Below are 20,895 nucleotides of genomic sequence, written 5' to 3'. Positions count from 1 at the left end.
GTAAGGTTTGTACATGTTAAACACAATAGGGAAGATATTAGCCGAAATTTTACAAAATGAGATCTATAGCAAAATGAAATAAATTAATAATATTAATTAGTTTAATATTAATGAGGTTATTTATTTTTGTGTTAATTTATGAAATAATAAAATAAAGCTGGAAATCTATATAATTTCCTAAAATATTTTCATATCACACTTCCTTTGGGAACGTTGTAATTTAAGAAAGGTTCCCATTTAAGTACATAAGAGATGTAGACCACTCTATAGAAAGAAGTTTTATTGAAAAATCCCTAAAATCTATTAATGCTAATATTCATAAATATATTATTGAATATTTCTGAAAGTAACCACTTTATAACGGTGAATAAATACTTTCGCAAAAATAAGTAAATAATGAACTTTCGTAAATTAAAAATATAGTTATCTAAATACTTACATGCATACATATGTTTATTGTCCCTCTCTATGTATATATAAAATAATGCATTTTCTTTACATAAATAATTTAAATTTTTAATAAGTAGTTTTTACATTTCATCAGTTGAAATTTTTATAAAAATACAACTATGTAATTATATAAATCAAATTGCAACGAACTTTTTATTTTGTGTTAATTAGAAAAACATCTGTCATCCTTACGTTCCTATATAATATTTACGTGATTATTCACAATTTACCAATTTGATTAACAGCAGGTCAAGTTACGGTAAAAAAAATGTCAAATTTGCGATTCATGTATTTTTAGTACCAAATCAATTTGCAATTAAAGCAGGAGAAAGCAAAAACAAAATAATATTATTGAAAATATATTGCCATGCACGATTAAAAAGAGATGTCCTTTTTTTTAATTGACTTTCATAATAAACATAAATTTTCTTGTTTTTAATCAATTATCAAAACAGTTAAAGTACCATTTAACTTACCTTTTATACATTTAACTTATTAAAAATGTACTCAAAAAAATCGCTGTCAAAATTATATATCGATACTTAAAAAAAATATACTTAAGTTACAGCTGTTTTTTGACAATTATGCAAATTATTAAAAGTTTTCTAAATACAATTTTGTGTCATACAATTTTATAAAATGGTTTTCGTGAATTATCAAAAAACTATAATATAAATTAAATTACAAATATTGAGTATACAAAAAATTGAAAAAGCAAAATATTTTAGATGAAAAAATATTTGAAATTTTACAATATCCAAGAAAGCCAATCGCTTTACGAAAAATGCCTAAATGTTGAGTCGCGTTGTCACGCTTTGACAATCACTTTCTGTGAAATTTTTTAAATATTTGTGTATTATTCAGTAATATAATAATAAATTAACAAAAAAGTAATTTTAAATCAAAGAAAAAAGGTAAAATATTAATAAAATTCAGATATTTATAATTAGTTAACTACTATTTGTGGTGTGATATTTGCAAATTGATGTAAAAATTTTATATGTCAAAAATTTTGTTTATTTTTTTCTTATATCAATGTAGTGGAAGATATCATAAACCAAACGCATTGACATATTTAAATAGAAAAAAATTTGATTTATTGTCTACGTTGTTACATCAATTTCAATCGAAAACGATTTACAACTAACATAATATACTTTTGTTGTCAATAATAATTATGGAATTTTATAAAAAAAGAGGAAACAGATTTCGCGTATCACGTAAGTACAGATAACTAAACTTTGTTTTTACTACACTTTTAGAAAAAAAATAATTGTTGTTATCACTAATTATAATCTAATTTAAATTAAACCAATAATGAATTAAGTTTATTGATTTAAAAAACAAAATTTAATTTTGACAATCAGCTTAAATGTTGTATGTAGTTCATAATAGCATAGTTGTTGTGTACAAAAGAAAGGTATTTTAATAGGAAAGCATGTAACTATCTACATCAAACATGAAGCTACATTACATCTTTGCATTAAGATGAATTCATTAGTTTGTCTTACCTGCGCCGAAGTAATGCGTGCACATAAATTTTATATGAAAATTTGAATTTCTCTTTATTTTCCATATTTTCTATGCAGCTTTTTATCTCTCTTTCAAAAATTGAATCAACTTCAATTTAAGTAAGAAGGTTTTCGGAAATGTCATTTTGTGCTTCAAAAAGGTGATGTAAAATTTATATATTAGCACAATAAAAGCTTTAAAAATTGATTTTGTTGATATTTTTGTATAAAAAACATTTGTAGTTATTGTTTTCCTTTTCTTTTTTGACGTTTTCTTTTATTTCAAAATTAGAAAATTTTTTTTCGAAGTGCTTTACTTTGACGTTGCCAAAGGAATACCTGCACAAGTTATTAGATTTGATTACGTTTTTTTAAAACTAGTTTCAAAGCTTATTATTTTTTCTTAAATGATTTATCTAACATCTTTTACTACATTTGTATGTAAGTGTATCAAATTTTCAATACGGCATTTTTTTTTATTCATATGTCGTTTTATTAGCAGCGTAACAATAATTATCTAGTTATATGCGGCAGCCTAAGGGCTTTACTTGAATGCATCTCAAAACTGAAGCTGCGTGTTTACTATCAAGCAAAATTTTTTGATCGACATGAGTGAAGCCGGCTTGAAGTCAAGTAACGTTTATATGGACATAGAATGGGCTTCAAGTACGGTTGAAGTTGGATAGTAGGTCATGCTTGCATACTTCATGAACAGTTCTGCCAATGAAATGTTACAAATAAAGAATGACAAAACGAACAAGCGAAATATTGATAAACAAGCAGTTGCACTAAAGTGGTATTAACTTTTTTTTTTTTGCAAATTCTGTGACAAAACTTACAGAGCAACAAATTAAAGTAAACTCTTTTTTGACGGAAAGTAGTAAGCACGTGCTACAACTTCTGTAACAAGTTCGAACTGTAAATACAAAACTAACCATTCTTAGCTTTATAAGAGAATCGAATAAAAAACCAACTGATTAGCAGGAATTAAAATTTAACTGAACCATTTATTTTTAATTTTTGTTTCGCGAAGGGGCATTTTATGTTGTTAACGTCCTTGAGGCATTTATTATTTTAGGAAGATTTTAATTTCGTTTCTTTCAAATTGTTTTTGTCCAATCTATTGAGTCAATTTGCTTAAAAGTCAACCAACCTTAACCGTTAACATTGATTTAGCAACTACTAGCTTCACAAGGTATGTTAAATTTTAAATTCACAATATTTATAAATTAACGAAAGCATTCTTCTGTTATTTATAAGTAGATTTATTTATTTAATAAAATTTTCTTTCTAATGAAATTAAAATTATAATATTTTTTGATTATTATGAGCTTTTCATTTTTAATGTTTCTGCATACATACATATATGTATATATAATAGAATGTTGGAAGTTTGTGAAGGTCATTTAAATTTTAGTGAAAATTCTTAATTTCATTTTCAAAAATTCTGAATAATATTTAGATGAGATTTAAAGCATTATATAGTCTGCCTACATTTTTCTCAATTATTACCAATGAATATCATACATACATATTTTAAATTTTTCGAAAGTTCTTTTATTTTATTCCTTTTTTTTATTTTTGAATATCAACTCAATTAAGTCAATTAAGTTATGTATTTAATACAATCATACAATGTATAAAAAGTCATTATCAATTAAAACAAAAATTGATAATGGTAATGAAAAAAAAAAAAATAAAATGATAAACTTTCAAATATGTTTTCACTCTGTGTGTGTATGTGTGTATGTGTATGTACATAGATTGCGTGATATTTGATCCAGTTTTTTAAAATAAAAAAAATTCAAAAAAACTATTTTGACTTGATTTAGAAAAGCCACATTATTTAAATATGACGTCAGTTTTCTGATCGATTTCGATTGTATTTTGTTCAACCACAGTATTTTTACTGTATTTTCAAAATTCTTTTTTTTAAATAAAATTGTTTGCTGTTGATTGAATGGTTTTAAAATTTTTTTTTTAAATTTCTTCAATTACATTTTACCTCAGTAAGATGCAGGGTATTTTTATTGGTTACAACAACCCGCAGCACAGTCGAAGAGAAAATTTCAAAATGACTTCATTTTAAACAGATTTTTGAACAAAATTAAAAAGTCATATACGCAGTTAAATACGCTTACATGCTAATCCTATCAGTCAAATTTTTTTGTGCATTGTATTGTACAGTTTTATCAATTTTCTATTAGACTAAAAAAATTATATGCGGGCAAAAAATACAATGTGCATTTAGGAGGTTTGCTTGTTATATAGTAAGTGTTGCAAATGAGCGTGTTTGACTTTCACACTTTACAGAAGTACTGCCATATATGTATACTCATATAGCCATATAGCATTAAAGATAGCTATACATAATATTAACTGGAGCTTAACATAACTTAATACATATTATTACACAATTTTAAAATCATATCCACGCACTAAATAATAAGTATATTTGAGGACACACCATATTATATATATCAAGATAATTTGCATTACAACCTTGTACCATAAAATATTTAGCTTTGATGGGTCAATTTTTTTTTTTGTTTTGTCTACATACATAATTAAACAATGTAATTATCAACATTATTATTATCCATACTCTTATATACTCTCTTATATATGTATATACAATTTTATTTATATAATAAATTTTCACTACTTAAATATACAAGTATGTATAATACGAGTACATTTTATGTATCACGTTCATATATAATGTAGTTTATAAAAAATTTTAATAGCACCCAGAATACTTACTTGATATATGAAAATAACATTTATAAAAATACGAATAAGGATGATAATGCTATATACTTACCTTGAAAATTTATTTTAATCATTTTATATTTTCAGAAACAATGTCTTTCTATACGATATTTTATTTTTAATTTAAATATTTTTATTTTAAAACCAACTCGAATTTTTTAAATATTTAAACTATAGGATTAATTAATAATATGAACGTATAGGTATTGCCACTGTGCTTTCTTCATTAATTTGAACAAATTGTTATGACGTTTATAAAACCTGTTACTAATAAACTGTTAAATAGTTATAATAAAATAAAATAAACTGTCAAATAATCAAGAAAGAAGTAAAGTCGAAATTTATATATAAGTACATACATTTAAGGTTAACATTTTTCGCTTCGGAAACTAAGATTCGGATTTTTGAAATTTTATCAGTGCTAATTTTGTAGTTTAATAAAAATTTCGTTTAGTTTTATTTGTATTGCCTTAATTATTGAATACAACAATTTCTTAATTTTCGACATAAAAATTAAGACATAATTCTGATGTATATTAATTACATAATGTTATCGTTGCCTAATTAAATGATTGGACAATTTTTATATTTTAATTTATAAAACACTCGCCAATAAATAACGTTCTCAAAATTGAAAAGGTCCAACTAACAAATTATCAATTTCAAAATAATTACATTAAAATTATTAAAAAAAATATTAATTCATAGATTCAATTTATCCATTAATTGAAAAAATAGTGAAAATCTGATTTATTTTTTTAAATTTTGTAAAATCTTTAATTATTTAAAAACATACTGAAGAAAAACTTGCATTTATTTATATACTTTTATATATGTAATAATATAATAAAATAATAAAATTTTTTATATATGTAATATTTTAATTGTTCACTCACATAATTGAATTCATAATGAATGCATATATTACCAGAGGTTCCCACCGGGAACTTACCGTCTTTTCGGCTTTCGCGACCTTGCCTTTCAAGGTAAAATTTATTTAAATTATATTTATATTGTTCGATTATTCTAATTTTTTTGGTTTTTTTTATCTTCTTACTATTTGTATACATTTTAGTATACAAATAAATATTATACAAAAATTTTAAATATGAATTACATAATATAAAAATACTGTAATAAGAGTGGCATGTATATTCTTCTTTTTTTATTGCTTGTTGCTCGTTCAATTCGCTCTCGTGTGCCATTGCTACCGATAAGACAAGTAAAATGATAATTTTTTTTCTTTGCTGCCAATATTTCATTAAAATAAAGAAAAACTTTATTTCAATTAATATTGTATTGAAACTCATGCGGCCCCCCTTTATTATTCCCATTTTAAATATGGCCTCTAAAGTTTCCCTACACCTGATTATTTATACAATGTCAAAATTTTATTAATATTAATTTGGATTACTTTTACTTTTGGAGTCTCAGAACAGCTGCAATCTGGCAATTGTCTTTTTACAAAGTCCGAAGTTTTATTTTGATTAATTCGAAAATTTCTGTACAATATAGAAAATACGTTCTATAATATCGTAAATAAATATATCGTATTTTAATAAAAAGTTAAAAAAACATTTTTTTTTTTTATGTTTTTAGTAATCAAATTTATTTTTATTATTTATCATCCAAAGAAAAATGAAAAAAAAAAAAAAAAAAATTAAGAAAAAAAAAACGCAATTTTAATTTTTTTTTTTGTTTTTTTTTTTTTTTTTTGCTTTTTTACACATATAAAATTCTTACAAAAAAATTATTACCATTTAATACGCCCATAAGCATGCAAAATTTTAAGTGCGACCATAATTATACAACTAATTTTTTCCTTCTTTTTAAACATTTTTTTTTTTTTGTAAATTTTTTTTAATTTTTATTTTTTTTTTTTTTTGTTTAATTTTATATAATTTTTCTGAACTTTAACTAATACTGGCGCATTATTTAATTATAATTTTCTTTTTTTGTTTCGTGATATTATTGGTTTTTTTTTGTTTGTTTTTAATTTCTTTAATTTTTTTTCTTTTGTGGTTGTTGTTGTTGTTTTCTAGAAAAACTAATAATTTTTTTTATTGAAATTTTTTGTTTTTTCATTTGTTTAATATTTTTAAATTAGTTTGAGGCAAATATTTTTTTGTATATATATATATATATAAGATAAATATTGTTGTTACGAACATCAAAAAATTACTTAAATATTTTTTTGCTGAGTTTTTGAATAAAAAAGAAAAGAAAAAAAGATTTTTGTTTTTGTTTGCTTTTAAATTAAAAGAGAAAGAAAAAAAGAAACATTTATTTATTAAATATAATTTATTTTTTTTTTTTATTTTGTATTCACTGTTTAAACATTGCAATTTTTTTTTTTTACATTTTTCATAGTATATATATATATGTATATATATATTTTTTAACTTATCCATTATTTAAATAATAAAGATTTTTTTTTTTTGCGAGATAATAATATTCTCTTGTTAATATTTTTTCTAAAAACGCAATTCATTTTAAAGACTATTATATATATATTATATATATATATGTATATATACGTATATATATAAGTGTACAAATATTAATTTATATTTTTTTTATTAATTCATTTTGGTTTTAATAAATATAAGTAGTTTTACAGTTGAATGTAATATAATATAACAAGTATATAATTATAATGTTATAACATGCATACATTATATAATATTTTTATTAATAAAATAAAAGCATCCTTTAATTAGCACGATACATTGGGGCTAAATTCTAAGTATCAAATTACAAAGTAATAATTATATTTATCATAAGTTTCTAAGACTTTATTATAGACACAAACCATTTGTATTTGTATAATTGATTTTGTGTTTACAATAATAATATCGAACTTTTTACGATATTTATTACAATCACTTTAATAATTCCATATTTAGAATTAGCCTCATTTCATTTAATTGCATATGAAGCGATAAAAATTGATTAAATATAGTGCAACAATTCTCGAATAGGTATAGGTAATAAATCGAGACTCGAATTATTTAGCAAGATATAGCAAAATATTTGCCTTTTAATATTACATAATTGAATTATAAAATTTACAAACATTTTTTTTTTAATTGTTTTAATTCAAAATTTTATTTATTTTTTGTTTTTTTTTTTGTAATCAATTATTTTTTACGATAATAATAATCTACTTATTTATTAAAAATATATATGTATAGTTATTGAATAACACAGATCCCATTTTTAATCGTGCTATTCGAAGAATGCTTTTATATATATATACTTTAATTATATTTTATTTATTTTTTTAATATTTTTAAAATATTTATTTTACTATTCCATACTTAATAATCCTATATAATATTTTAATTTTTTCGGTTTTCTTTGTTTTTTAATTTTAATTCGTAATATTAATTTAAATAATTAAAAATATATATAAAAAAAAAGTATTATTAATTTTTGTGTGATTTTGTAAAAAAAAAAAAAAAGGAAAAATGCTAAAGTATAAAAGAATTTCTTTAACTATTTTGAATAAGTGTGTGTATATGTAACTTTTACGATATATGTATGTATATAAAAAAAAATTCGAATTTTAAATAATAAATTATAAAAATTTTTTTCTCGTAATTTTGTTTTTATAAATATAAATATAAATTATGTATAAAATTTATTTTGCAATTAAAATAAGTATAATAAATTTCCATTTAATTGATTTTAACATAAAATGTGCAGTTTTAATTTTATATATTGTATAATAAGTATATGTACAATACATATAATATGTAATATATTATAAATATTATTTATTGTATTAAATATTTTATTATATTAAAACTGTTAAATATTATTAGATTTACAGAATTATGGTAAATGAAAAATTTATTTCAGAGATCAGACAAAAATTGATTCACTGTCATATTGTATAAATTGACATTGTTTAATGTTTCTAAAAAAAATTTAATATTAATAGTCATATAGACAGTTAGAGTTTGTTGATAACAATTTAATTTTACCATAACTCTTATTGCGAAAATTTGAGAAAATAAAACATTAATTCAAAAAAAAAAATGGTGCAATAAAAGCATTAATTTTCTATTCATTTCTTACATAAATGTAGACAATTTTTTTTTTTTATTTAGTACAAATATTAAATATTTTTAATTCGGCATATTCCAAATGAATAATTTTAAGTTTTAAATTATTTTTACATTTCAATTTTTAATGTCATTTTCATTTAATTAAAATTACTTTATCGTTTATTAGTTGAAACAAAGCCTGAGTATCAATTTATAACAGTGCATTTTACTTTTACAAAGGAGGTATTTATGAAAGCTCAGTGCTGAACTGAGAGTTCTAAGAAAAACCAAAAAATTTTTTACGTCAAGGAAAAGAAGATATCTGAAGTGGCAGCAATTAATTTTCAATAACACTGTATGCAACTTTATTTCTGAAGATAAAGAATTGTTAATAATAAAAATTCAATCTGTATCAAAATTTTATCAATAAATCGCTAATAAAATCTAATTTTTATAGATAATAAATGTATATCAAATGTATTCTTAATTAATTTTCTCGATGTCATGGACGTAACATTCAATTTTTCACTTTATAACTCACTGCTGACCATTAAAATCAAAAAAGAGAAAGCTTAATAAATGCACATTACTTTTAAACTTTTTCATTATTCTCTTTTCAAAATATTATTTAAATAAATTATAAATGTTAAACTCATGATCTAAATATTAAAATATAATTTATGAGTATGAACTTATATGCATATATAACAATTGTTTATCAAAAATATATACAATTAAATTTAAATTAATTTTCACGAAAATTTCAATTTTTCTAATTATTCTTATTTTAACATAAACATCATGCAGATAAATTAATTAAATGCAATTTTTTTTGGTAAAATATGAAAATGTAAACAATTAATTAGAATCGTATATGTATATATAAATATAATTATGGCAATAAAATAAAATACATAATTACATGTATAAAAATATAATTTAGAATGTCATGTCATACTCGAAACTAATGATCAATGGTGAATTTTATCTGCTTTTTCTAGATGATGTAATAGTCGAGGAAATTATTGTGCATTCTACTTACATTATTACGTGAATAGAATTTATATTGCATTTATATATTATATATATATATATATATATATATATATATATATATATATATATATATATATATATATATATATATATATATATATTGAATATATGATTGAGTATAAATAAACTGTTAAGTTGAAATTAGCCCAATTTTTTTATATTGTTGGTAGTAAATTGAGTTAAGTGAAAATCAATTATTATAATTGATATCAGTGAACAAATTGAATATGATATTTTTTTATATATATATATACTTACATTGTTTTAAATTAATTGAATTTTTTTAATGTCAACATTCAATATAAAGTAATGGTAATATTATTTTTTATATATTTTTTTTTAAAGTATGTATGTATGTACGTTAGATATTTCTATTAAATATTAATATTCTGGTGTTGCATTCTATTTTGAAATTAAATAGGTAGTTGATTAAGTAAAGAATTCAAATTTATTAGTAATATTTTTTGGGGACTAAAATTTAATATGTTCTATTATTTAGAACGTAACTGTACGAACTGAACGAATGTAGAACGTAAACTGTACTTTTGAAAATAATTGTAAATTAATTATTATGCTTTGAATATTTCATAAAAAGACGATCTTTAAAAATTTGAATATTAACAAATATGAAAAATAGTTACAATTTTCATATACTTAATTATTACGTTTTTGTTCAGAGAAATTTTTGCATTTTTTTTTTCCGACTCAATTATTCTTAATTAATTTTAATTAAATAAAATTAAAATAATAAATTGTGCCTTTACTACGAATATTCTAAGATAATAAATGGTTAATTTCAAAATATATATAGGTTTTGAAGTTATTGGTATAGTTTTCTAAAAAAATAATTCTTTATATTTATAATAATAAATTTGAAATTGCCGAATTATATATACCTTCTTTAATAAATAGCAAAATTTTTAACATATCTGTGATACAGAAAAATACAAATGAATGTTTTTAAAGAATGCCCACGGGGAGCTCCTCCTCACATAGAGAGTTTCCGATAGTGGTAACTCACAAGCGAAAGGGTAACCTAACAGAAAGTGCTAAAGCATTAGCGGAAAATATCAAAGATGACCCTAGAAGGATAAGATGTTTCTTTGCCCATTAGCAAGGTTTCTTCAAGCAAAGACTATTTTGTATAAATTGATTTTATATAAATAAATAAAATAGAATTTTCTAAAATATGTAAAAAATATGCAACTTGATTTAGAAAACAAAAATATACCAAATTACACTTATAAAATATTTTAGTGGAAAAAAACACCACCGAAATGATTATTGCATGATCTCAATATACTAAGTATGCTTATTTCACATTTTTTTTTTTTCTAGCAACAATAATAATATTTTAACAATATATTATTTTTCAATATTTTTAGTTCTATTTCTCAAAAATTTATTTAATAATATATAACAGTAAATATTTAATAAAAACATTATAAATATTTATAAATATAATATAGATATACATAAAATTGAAAGATTTATCTTGATTTGAAACATTTAAAATAAATATTTAAATAAAAAATATATATAAAAAAAAAAATACTTATATGTACTTATACATAAAAGAAACAACAGATTAAATATATTACAATTTATTTTTTCTTTTATTGTTTTTCACTCATATATTTTATAAGTACATATAAGTTTTTAATATATCTATAGTAATATTATCATTATAAGTATGATTATTTATGTAATATTAAATATAATTTATATTATTAATAATTATTTTAATATGTATAAATACAAAATTAATAATAAATTACTTACTTTTTTATGTATATTTTCATTAATATATATATATATATATATATATATATATATATATATATATATTATATAAATATATATTTGTATATTAATCTATTGAATTGTACAACAATTACATTTTTTATTCTTTTTCTCTTCAATAACAACATAACTTGCTGATGCCGGTCCTGGTACCGTAGTATTTGATACTTTTGTTGTTGTAGCTGATGTTTTATCATTATTAGTTTTATCATTATTAGTTGTTTTTGTTGAAGTTGTTATTGTTGTTGTAGTTGTTGTAGATTTTTTACCATTTTGTGCAGATTGTTGCTGTTGTGTTGTTATATGTTGCTCTTTTATTTGAATATCTTTAGAACCGGGTTTAGCAGATGATGAAATTTGAGTAATTTCTTTTTTTTCAACAGTACCATTTATAATAGTATGATTATAATCACCAGTTGGTGTAATTGGTTTACCATCTCTAATAAGATTAACAATTTCATCAGCTTCTCTTGATAGATCACCTTCTGGTCGAAATGGATTATCCCAACCAGATTCGGTACTTGTTTGAGTATTTAAAACATGATGATGATGATGTTGTTGTTGTTGTTGTTGTTGCTGTTGTACGGCTTCCATATTTTTTTTTATTTTTTTAAATTTTTTTTTATATTAAATTTAATACTTAATTTATATATTTTAAATTTTACGTTTCGATATTATTATTTTATAAATATATTGTTGCTTTTTTTTTTTCAAAAAATAACTTGTTTAATTTAATAAGAGATGTGTGTGTATGTACTTTGTTTTCGTTGGGTGTAGATTTGTCGAAGTTAGAAATGTATAAATTTGTCACAGAATGTTTTTAAAAAATAACATTTATAAATTTATAATAAAATTTTTTTTTTCTATGATTATAAGGATTCTTTTTTTTTTTTTTGAAGTTTTAGTATAATTTCTTTCAAATTTTTAAAAATAAATTTTAATTGAAATTTAAATATAAAGTATAAATAATTTTCTTTTATTTTTGTTTTGTTTTTTTTTTTTTATTATATATTATTAAATGCAATGTTTTTATAATATTATCGTTATAATTATATTTTTCTGTTATACATATGTATATGGTATGTTTATTCCAATTTTTTTTTTTGTTGTTTCCAAAGTAGGGTAGAGAGCCTTTCTATATAGTCAAGTATATATAATAATAAAATATTATTATTTTATATGTTCTTTTATACACACTCACTGTTATAGTGTTGCTTTTCAAGTGGTAAACAATATTGTTTTGTTTTGTTTGTAAGTAGATATATAGGTAGAAATCGCATGTACACAATTTATATAGAGATGACAAATCAGCACGATATATGAACTTCCTCTCTAGTTTAATTAAAAATTGAATAACATTTTATTTTGTTTTATTTTTATATATTATGTACTTATATATTAAAATTTGTACATACCTATGTATATAATAAATTAAAGCGAAACTTTCTTTCCAATTTTAGGTGTATTGTATTTAATTTAATTCAGAACAATATAATTTTTTTTTTCTATTATCAATGAAAGTTTATTCTTTATACTTGTACACATTTATGTGTTATTTTCTTTTTTGCTTTTGCTTATCTTTTTTTTTCGATATTCGTTATTCTTTTTTTCTTTAGTTCTACTACTACTGTTCTTCATTCGTTCACCAGTAATTTAGATTACAATATACTTATAGTTTTTTAAATACAATTATAGTAGAATTTATTTATTTATTTATTTGTTGTTTGTATCTACTAAATATATAATTAACACTCTCCATAAAATTACATCACCCATATATTATTATAAGCAGGCACTGGGTTGTCAAAATTGAGAATTTTATTTGTGTTGATATTGGGTGTGTTCGTATATGTTCATATCATTATTTTTTATTAATATTATTATTTATTTTTATGTACTTTTATATTATAAACTTTTCTAAATATTTTTTTTATATATTTTAATTATAATTTAATAATAATTTGGTAGGTAACTTATTTAATATCGAATTAAAATTAAAAATATCTGTACTGTACTACTTGTATTGTATATAAGTGGGTATGTGTATATGAAAACATGTAATTATATACTTTCACCTTTTTCTTTTTAATTTTTTTTTTCAATTAAAAATAAAAAATTTAATAAAAATACACGATTAAATAAAAATTTATAATTGTAAATATATGGGATCAATCTATATAATAAACATCACAACTGTGGGAAAAAAATAATAAGAAAGAAAAAAATAAATGTATTTAATATAAAAAATATTTTTAAAATAATTTTTACGTGATGTATTTTATTTTTTCTATTTTCTTTCTAATTGTAAATATATACAATAATTTGTATATATTTTTCTATTTACGATATATGAATGTATGTATGTATTAATAAATTTTTATATATATGCAACAATACAACTCTAGGAAAAAAAAATTTTTTTTTCTCTTCGCTATGATCTCATCCAAAAAAATTTTTTTCTTGTGGATGAAGAAAGGTAATTAAATTTAATGTGTTATTTTAAACTTTTTTTTTAATTTTATATTTAAATTCAAAAAGAGAAAAAATTTTATTAACTAATTCCTAATTATTTTAAAATATTTTTTTTATCACTTTTTTTGAGTTTAAATTTTTTATTATTTTTGTTAGTTACTACACAATATATTCTTCTCCTCTTTTAATTTTTTTTTTCTAAAATACAATATAAAACTAAAAATATATCTACTTTTGACTTTTGCTACGTATAATATGATGGATAAAATATCTACTCCTCATTTTTTTACATTTATAATTTGACAATTTAGCTTCTTCCCTTGCTGTTTTATCTTTTTTTTTTGCGCAAGTGTTTACAATAACCATTATTGACATATAATACAGGGTAATTAATGAAATGTCAATATGTTAAAAAGAAATATAGTTTATAGGTGTTTCCGTATTCATTTATATTTTTTTGACAATAAATTCTTGATCATGTACATAATGCTAAAAAGTAAGAATATAATGGAGATTTTGAATGTTGGTAAAATTTTTCGAAAATGAAGTTTCTATTTTCTGGAAATACTCTAAAAAATAAATTAATGTATCACAGAATTTCCAATTAAAAATGATATTTTTCGAAAACAAAATTTTAAACGTGTGAAATGAAAATAAGTATAATCAATATTTTTTGTTGTCACTTGAAAAACTAGGAAAAATACTTTGTTGTAACATAGATAGGCTAGAAACTAGACTAGAAAAGGCATTGCTTACAAATAATTAAGTGTCTATTATTCGTTATTGTCTATTGTCATTGATTATACATACATATTGACTTATACGTTAAGAGATGTTCAAAAACACTACTGCTGTCAGGAATACCACACAAACTTCGTTTTTTGAATGAATCGGTGTTAAGCCGTTACAGTGTTAAGCTTTGACGTTGTGTATAAGTAGCTATTTGAACTCAAGTGAAGTATATATGCGCTAAAAGTGTTCAAATATAAAAATAATTTTTCTAACGAAAAGATTTTTTATTGAAATTTTTGTTGTCTAACAAAAAAATACTTATTTAAATTCTTAGAGTTTAATATAATAAAATCTCAAAAGTAAAGATTTTTCGCTTTGACTTAAAAATTTGAAGTTAAATGTGTATTAGTATTTTACATTGCCATTCATGTTTCAAAGTACATTCATACTTTTTCGCAAATATATACTCATTTTAAAAATAAGTCATGTTCATAATAATTATGTCAAAACTTATGCTGTCAAAAGCATCTGTTTGATATTTTATATGTCAAAGTAAATTTTTGTTCTAATGTTGTCCATAGTTCGCATAAAAAAGATAATGATTTACAATTTAATGTAAAATTATAAACCAGCAAGTTTATAAACAATTAAGAATTTGCAATTTAATTTTATAACGTTAAAACTATAATAGTTAGTACAATGTCAAAAAAATTTGGTAGCACCTACATGGGTAAGCTAAAGAGCTATGCAATTTAATTTTCAAAAAAAATAAAAGCAGTATAATACGAAAAAAAATATACTTTAAAAAAACTACAAGATAAGCGTAGGTATTATACTTTTGAGTAATGGTAACAAAAAGCAGTGGCGTATATTGTTTCTGCGTTCATTTCAATAAAATCAAATGTCATCAAAATGTATTTTTCATCCATATTCTCATATTTTCCATTCACGATTAAACAAAATAGAAATTAAAAATAACAATCAACTTTAAAAGAAAATCGTGTAATTTCTTTTTGCAACATCGGGACTTTATGAACATGTTCATCCAAAATATTGTTTTATTGTAATTTAATTTGTTAGAAATGTCATTGAATATATTTTTTAATTAGCTATAAAAATCTTAAATAAAATCACGCTCGTTCTCCAAAAAAAGTTATGTTATTAGAATTAACATAGCAAAAATTTATTATATATATTTTATATTTATTCGATATGCTTTAGAGGTGTTTCTATGTACTCTGTATATGCGATTGCGGAGTCAGCAATGATATTTACTTATATTTTTAGTGGCAGAAATGTCTAAATTCCAATTAGAAAATTATATTTTTTTTTTGACAAATCAAAGGGAAGAACTCTAAAGGGCGATTTGAAAGCATATCAACAATAGCGTTGCTTTGACAGTTTGTTGATGGCGGTCATTACCAAATAAAACAACATAATATTATTGTCATATTTTAAATGTATTAATTTGTTTATACTTATGGATAATATAAATTTTGTTATTTAATTTTTATTAAGAATTTCATTTATAAAATAAATAAAAAATAAAATGAATAAAAATAAATTACAATGTGGAGTTCCACAATGCAACAACTATAAAGGCGGCACTATAACTATGCATAAGATACCTCGGGAAATTTTAAACAACAAAAGCAAAAAAAGAGAATGGATGCGCGCTTTAAAAATCAGAAAAGATTTTCCTAACAACTTTATAATTTGCAATGAACATTTTGTTGATAAATATCTGATTCGTGTATTAAAAAAAGACGATAAACAAGGCAAAAAATATGTGCGTCTTTCAAAGAAAGCTATACCAACTGAAAACTTACCGGAATCAATTGCAAAGTCAAAACATCTAGCAAAGAACTCGCAAGGTATACTGGTTATATATATAGATTTAAATATAGGAAAGAATGTATTCTCTTTTTACAAATTTTCTTTTACAAATCCACTGTTAGGTTTTTAATCAATTCTGATATTACAATTATGTGTGCGATCACAGTAGTTTCCAATAAATCATCAATAATACTTACATACATATGCAGTAATAAAGGAAATTGAGTTTACTAGGTGCAATGTTGTATTAACAAAATGCCAATATGACATTGATAGCAAATAATGCTAATTGCTTTATAATAATTTTTTAATCAGATATGGTTATTTCTACATTTTTTTGTTTTTATAATTATCATACAATTAAGACCTTATTTATAAAATACTAATAATGTAATTTTAATTTTAGAGAATTTTCTAAAACGCAAACATTTTCGCAATGACAGTCCTGTAAAGATAGTAAACGAACCCATTCATGATGGCCCAGATATTGTTAGCGCCAGTACAGAAGCCAGTAAATTTGAAAATTCTCCGGAATATGAAACGCAGCATAAAAAATCCGTTAATGACGAAATGGATGCAGATGCGGATGATGAGGAAACTGTGGCTTTAACTTCTTCTCTTTTCATCGATTCGCCAAGTGATGACGATACTAAAAATAAAAATTTGGAGAGTTCAAAGGCTGCAAATAAGGCAATATTGAAAAAGAGAATTAAAAAAGATAAGGCTATTAAAGGAAGAAAAAAAATTTTACCGAGGGAAAATACAGATGATGGATTATTGATTGAACATGATTTTTCAAAACATGTGAAGCCATTTCAATTTGGAAGCAGCAATCGTGCACCAGGTCATCGACGTGAAAGAAAGAATTTAAATAAAGGTTCAGTAGCAGTTCTTAAAAATTGGATATATAAACATCGTTATTATGCATATCCCACTGAAGATGATAAAATGCAATTAGCAGAGGAAACGGGACTGTCCCTCCTTCAAGTATACATATATAATTTTTTGTTTTAGTAAATTTATCAATTTTGCAAAACAAATTTTTCTAGATTTCAAATTGGTTTATAAATGCACGAAGAAGAGTTTTACCTGAATATTTAATGAAAGAAGGATTAATTTTAGGAAAAGATAAAGCTGCTTTTATTATTAAAAAAAGGCCAAGAGCTGAAAATACTGAAAACAAGGATGTTATTAAGAAAGAAAAGAGTTACAAAAATGACGAGGAAGATATAAATAAAGATGTGGATGTAGAGCCAATTCGAAAAAAAGCTAGTGTGAAGCCTACCAAAAAAAAGAAAGATGTAGAGCCAATTCGTAAAAAATTTGATAAACAAGAAATTCAACCAAAAGTTGGTACAGATGAAATCCGAAAAAAGGTTGAACCAGAGCTAATTGGAAAAAAAATTCAAGTGGAACAATTAAAACAAAAAGCGGTTGTGGAGCCAGTTAGAAAACGAGATGACATAGATTCAACCAAGTTAAATAAATTAGACAAAATAAAAGAAACTGCTACAAAGTTAAAAGAAGAACCTCTTAAAGTGTCTTCACCTGAAGTGGAATTAGAAAATACTAAAAGAGAAATCATTTTTTCGTCAACTCAAGATGGAGTTCGTCACGTCATAGGTCACAAAATCATTAATTTAGGAACGGGGAAAGTAATAAAGTTGGAAATATATAGTAAGCAAGGCTCCAAATCAAAAACTGATATTGAAAAGAAAGGTAGAATACTGTCATAAACTATTAAATCTGTTTTATGCTTAAATGTTTTTTTAGGTGTTCAGAAAAATTCAGCTGAATTGGAATTGAAAAAAAAAAATTCAATCCAAACCGAGAATAAATTTGGTTTCAAAAAATCTCTTGAAGAAAAAGATCCTTTACAAATTGAACCAGAAGATGTTAAAATATTTTCTACGTTGAATGCAAGTGAACCTGAATCAATTGACAGAAGTGACAAGGAAGTGATTGTCCTTGAAAACAAATCTGGAAGTGAAGGTAGCTACAGCTTAGTACCCAAGAAAATAAATTCGAATGAAAATTTGAAATCACGCAGTTCTTATGAAAGCAATAATAATAGCCCAAGTAGAATTAAAGAATTCGATGATAAGACTACAGATGTTTCAGAAACATCACAGTTATTTAAAAACTCGAGTAGTGGTTATAATTATAAAATTAATAAAATTCAAAATTCAAGGTTATCGGAGTCAAGATCACATCCAAGTTCAATTGTTTCGAAAATTAATAGCAATAAAATTAAAATTAAACCAGTAGCAGCGTATAAGTCTTCATTTAAATATCAAACGAAAGAAATTAAATTAAATACGTCTATTAAACTCAATCCCACAAGTCAAGAAAAGGAAATCGAAGAAATTACGCCACCTAAAGTTAAATCGAAAAAAATTGAGCTCAAAGATATTAAGCCAAGTAACTCCTTAAAATCAGATGTTAAAAGTAAAGAAAAAGAATTTCAACCAATTATTACCTTTAAAAATGTACTGAAAGATCAGCAAATCAAAGATACTTCATCAATTAGAAATGTAAAACCGACACTGAAGAGCTCGGACAAACAAGTTCAAAAGAAAATTATTCTTTCTTCAGGAGGAAGTAAGAAGGAGATTATTTTGAAGGAAAAAGTTAAAAGTATAGACTCAGACAGGAAAATAGATCCCCCAAATATGAATTTTGAAAATGTAGAAACTTTCAGTAATGATGTAAGCAATAGTTTTGCTAATACAAATTGTCGGGATATTATAATTAAAGGTAAGTTTATATATATATATATATATATTTAATTATATTTATTTATCGATATTCATATTACTTTTTACACCAGTTTAAACCATCAGTTACAGTTAATTTAAATTTTAAATAAACTTTAAGTTAAGTTTTTGGCTAACTGAACATGATTTTTTTTTGTTCTTATAATGTCTAATTAACTGTCATTAATTAGTTTCCTATATTTTATTTGTATTTACTAACGAATATCAAAAATCTATTTGGAAAACTTTGTTTTGCAATTGAAAAAAATGTTGATAAAATTTTAAATTTGCTTTTTAGGTATATGTAAACAAGCAAAGCGTGCAAAATGTTTATATATGTTAGTAGACGATAATGAAAGTGATTCTGATGTTGAATATTCGGATATTGATGACGATTATTGTGACGAAATGCAAGAAGAAATTTTGGAAGATGATGATTTCGAATTTTAATTTATGGAGAAAATAAAATATTTTTTCTATAATTAAAATATACATATTTAAAACTTTAATGTTATTAATTTTTCGGATACAAATTACATTCATTTAAGATTAGGTATATTAAATTTTAAAAATTTTATGTAAATGAGACAGTTAAAATAGTTCTATAAAAAAAAGTTAGTGTCGCGATATATATACATACGTAAATAAAAAATTTTGAGTTATTTTTTAGTTTGCATGAAGAGAAAGAAATTCTTACAATCTAATTTTTTTTTGTAAGAACGTACATATAAGAATTTTAGTACATCCGTTTCAATTTCAATTGTATTTTTCTCATTACTAAATTCTAAATTAAATGTTTCATATTTTCCAATAATTTCCAATGAAAAAGAAAATTTGTAAAAACGGAATGAAATTTTGAAAATATAGTACAATTTTTTTTCTAGTATAACTTTTAATATGTAAGTCCTTGACAGTATGGTTAGGTTAATATTTCAATTGCTACTCTCAGCAAAACATTCAGCCTCTTCATTATTCATATGTGTGAATTCAACAAGTGTTTGTAATTGAAAATATATACATTGTCTCATTCTAATATTTTCTTTAAAATGTAAACAGAAACACTAAAACAATAAATAAAATGTACTATTGCTAAAGTGAGATAAATATATAAATTTTAATAAAATCTATTAGAATGTTTTCATTTCATTTTTTCTCTTCAATCTTTTTGTTGCAGGAAAATGTCATTTTTGTTGCAGCACATTTTTTATTTGATATTTAACAATTTCGTTATTATAATTCCTCTCAATCATCTATTAAAATACTTTACAACAATTCTTAATCGGAGTTGCTTTGTTATGTTTTATATTAAAAAAAAATTTATTTGCCAAACTTTAAAAAAAAAGTTTGTCGAGTGGCTTTTTGCAGAACAAAATGATTATCAAATATAAAGCACACGAAGTACTTAAAATAAAATAAAGCTAGTTTTAGGCAAAATCATAACATGTGGGCAAAATT

General features: G+C 22.3%; 2 protein-coding genes across 7 annotated transcripts; one reads left to right on the top strand and one right to left on the bottom strand.

The window, feature by feature from the left end:
- Positions 1–1,535: 1,535 nt before the first annotated feature.
- On the top strand, positions 1,536–20,511 carry LOC129614615 (uncharacterized). 3 transcript variants are annotated; one of them, XM_055529330.1, is made up of 5 exons: positions 1,536–1,670; positions 17,091–17,671; positions 17,734–18,403; positions 18,458–19,441; positions 19,739–20,511. In XM_055529330.1, exons 1-5 carry the CDS (start codon positions 1,628–1,630, stop codon positions 19,888–19,890), a joined length of 2,430 nt encoding a protein of 809 aa, XP_055385305.1. In that variant the 5' UTR covers positions 1,536–1,627; the 3' UTR covers positions 19,891–20,511. The 3 variants fall into 3 exon arrangements, with proteins under 3 accessions (XP_055385305.1, XP_055385306.1, XP_055385304.1); XM_055529331.1 differs by lacking the exon at positions 1,536–1,670 and adding an exon at positions 15,439–15,578; XM_055529329.1 differs by lacking the exon at positions 1,536–1,670 and adding an exon at positions 16,138–16,722.
- Positions 11,469–14,455, bottom strand: LOC129614617 (probable serine/threonine-protein kinase MARK-A). Of its 4 annotated transcripts, none has more exons than XM_055529334.1 (3): positions 14,349–14,455; positions 13,060–13,837; positions 11,469–12,976 (listed from the first exon to the last, which is right to left on the bottom strand). In XM_055529334.1, exon 3 carries the CDS (start codon positions 12,236–12,238, stop codon positions 11,717–11,719), a length of 522 nt encoding a protein of 173 aa, XP_055385309.1. In that variant the 5' UTR covers positions 12,239–12,976; positions 13,060–13,837; positions 14,349–14,455; the 3' UTR covers positions 11,469–11,716. The 4 variants fall into 4 exon arrangements, with proteins under 4 accessions (XP_055385309.1, XP_055385307.1, XP_055385310.1 ...); XM_055529332.1 differs by having other exon boundaries at positions 14,237–14,440; XM_055529335.1 differs by having other exon boundaries at positions 13,060–13,561; positions 14,237–14,440.
- Positions 20,512–20,895: the final 384 nt, after the last annotated feature.

Source organism: Condylostylus longicornis, unplaced genomic scaffold (assembly GCF_029603195.1).
Source record: "Condylostylus longicornis isolate FDR11 unplaced genomic scaffold, ASM2960319v2 ptg000114l, whole genome shotgun sequence".
NCBI classification, from domain to species: domain Eukaryota; kingdom Metazoa; phylum Arthropoda; class Insecta; order Diptera; family Dolichopodidae; genus Condylostylus; species Condylostylus longicornis.
Note: the sequence above shows the minus strand (reverse complement) of the source record. Positions and strands in the feature narration are given on the sequence as shown.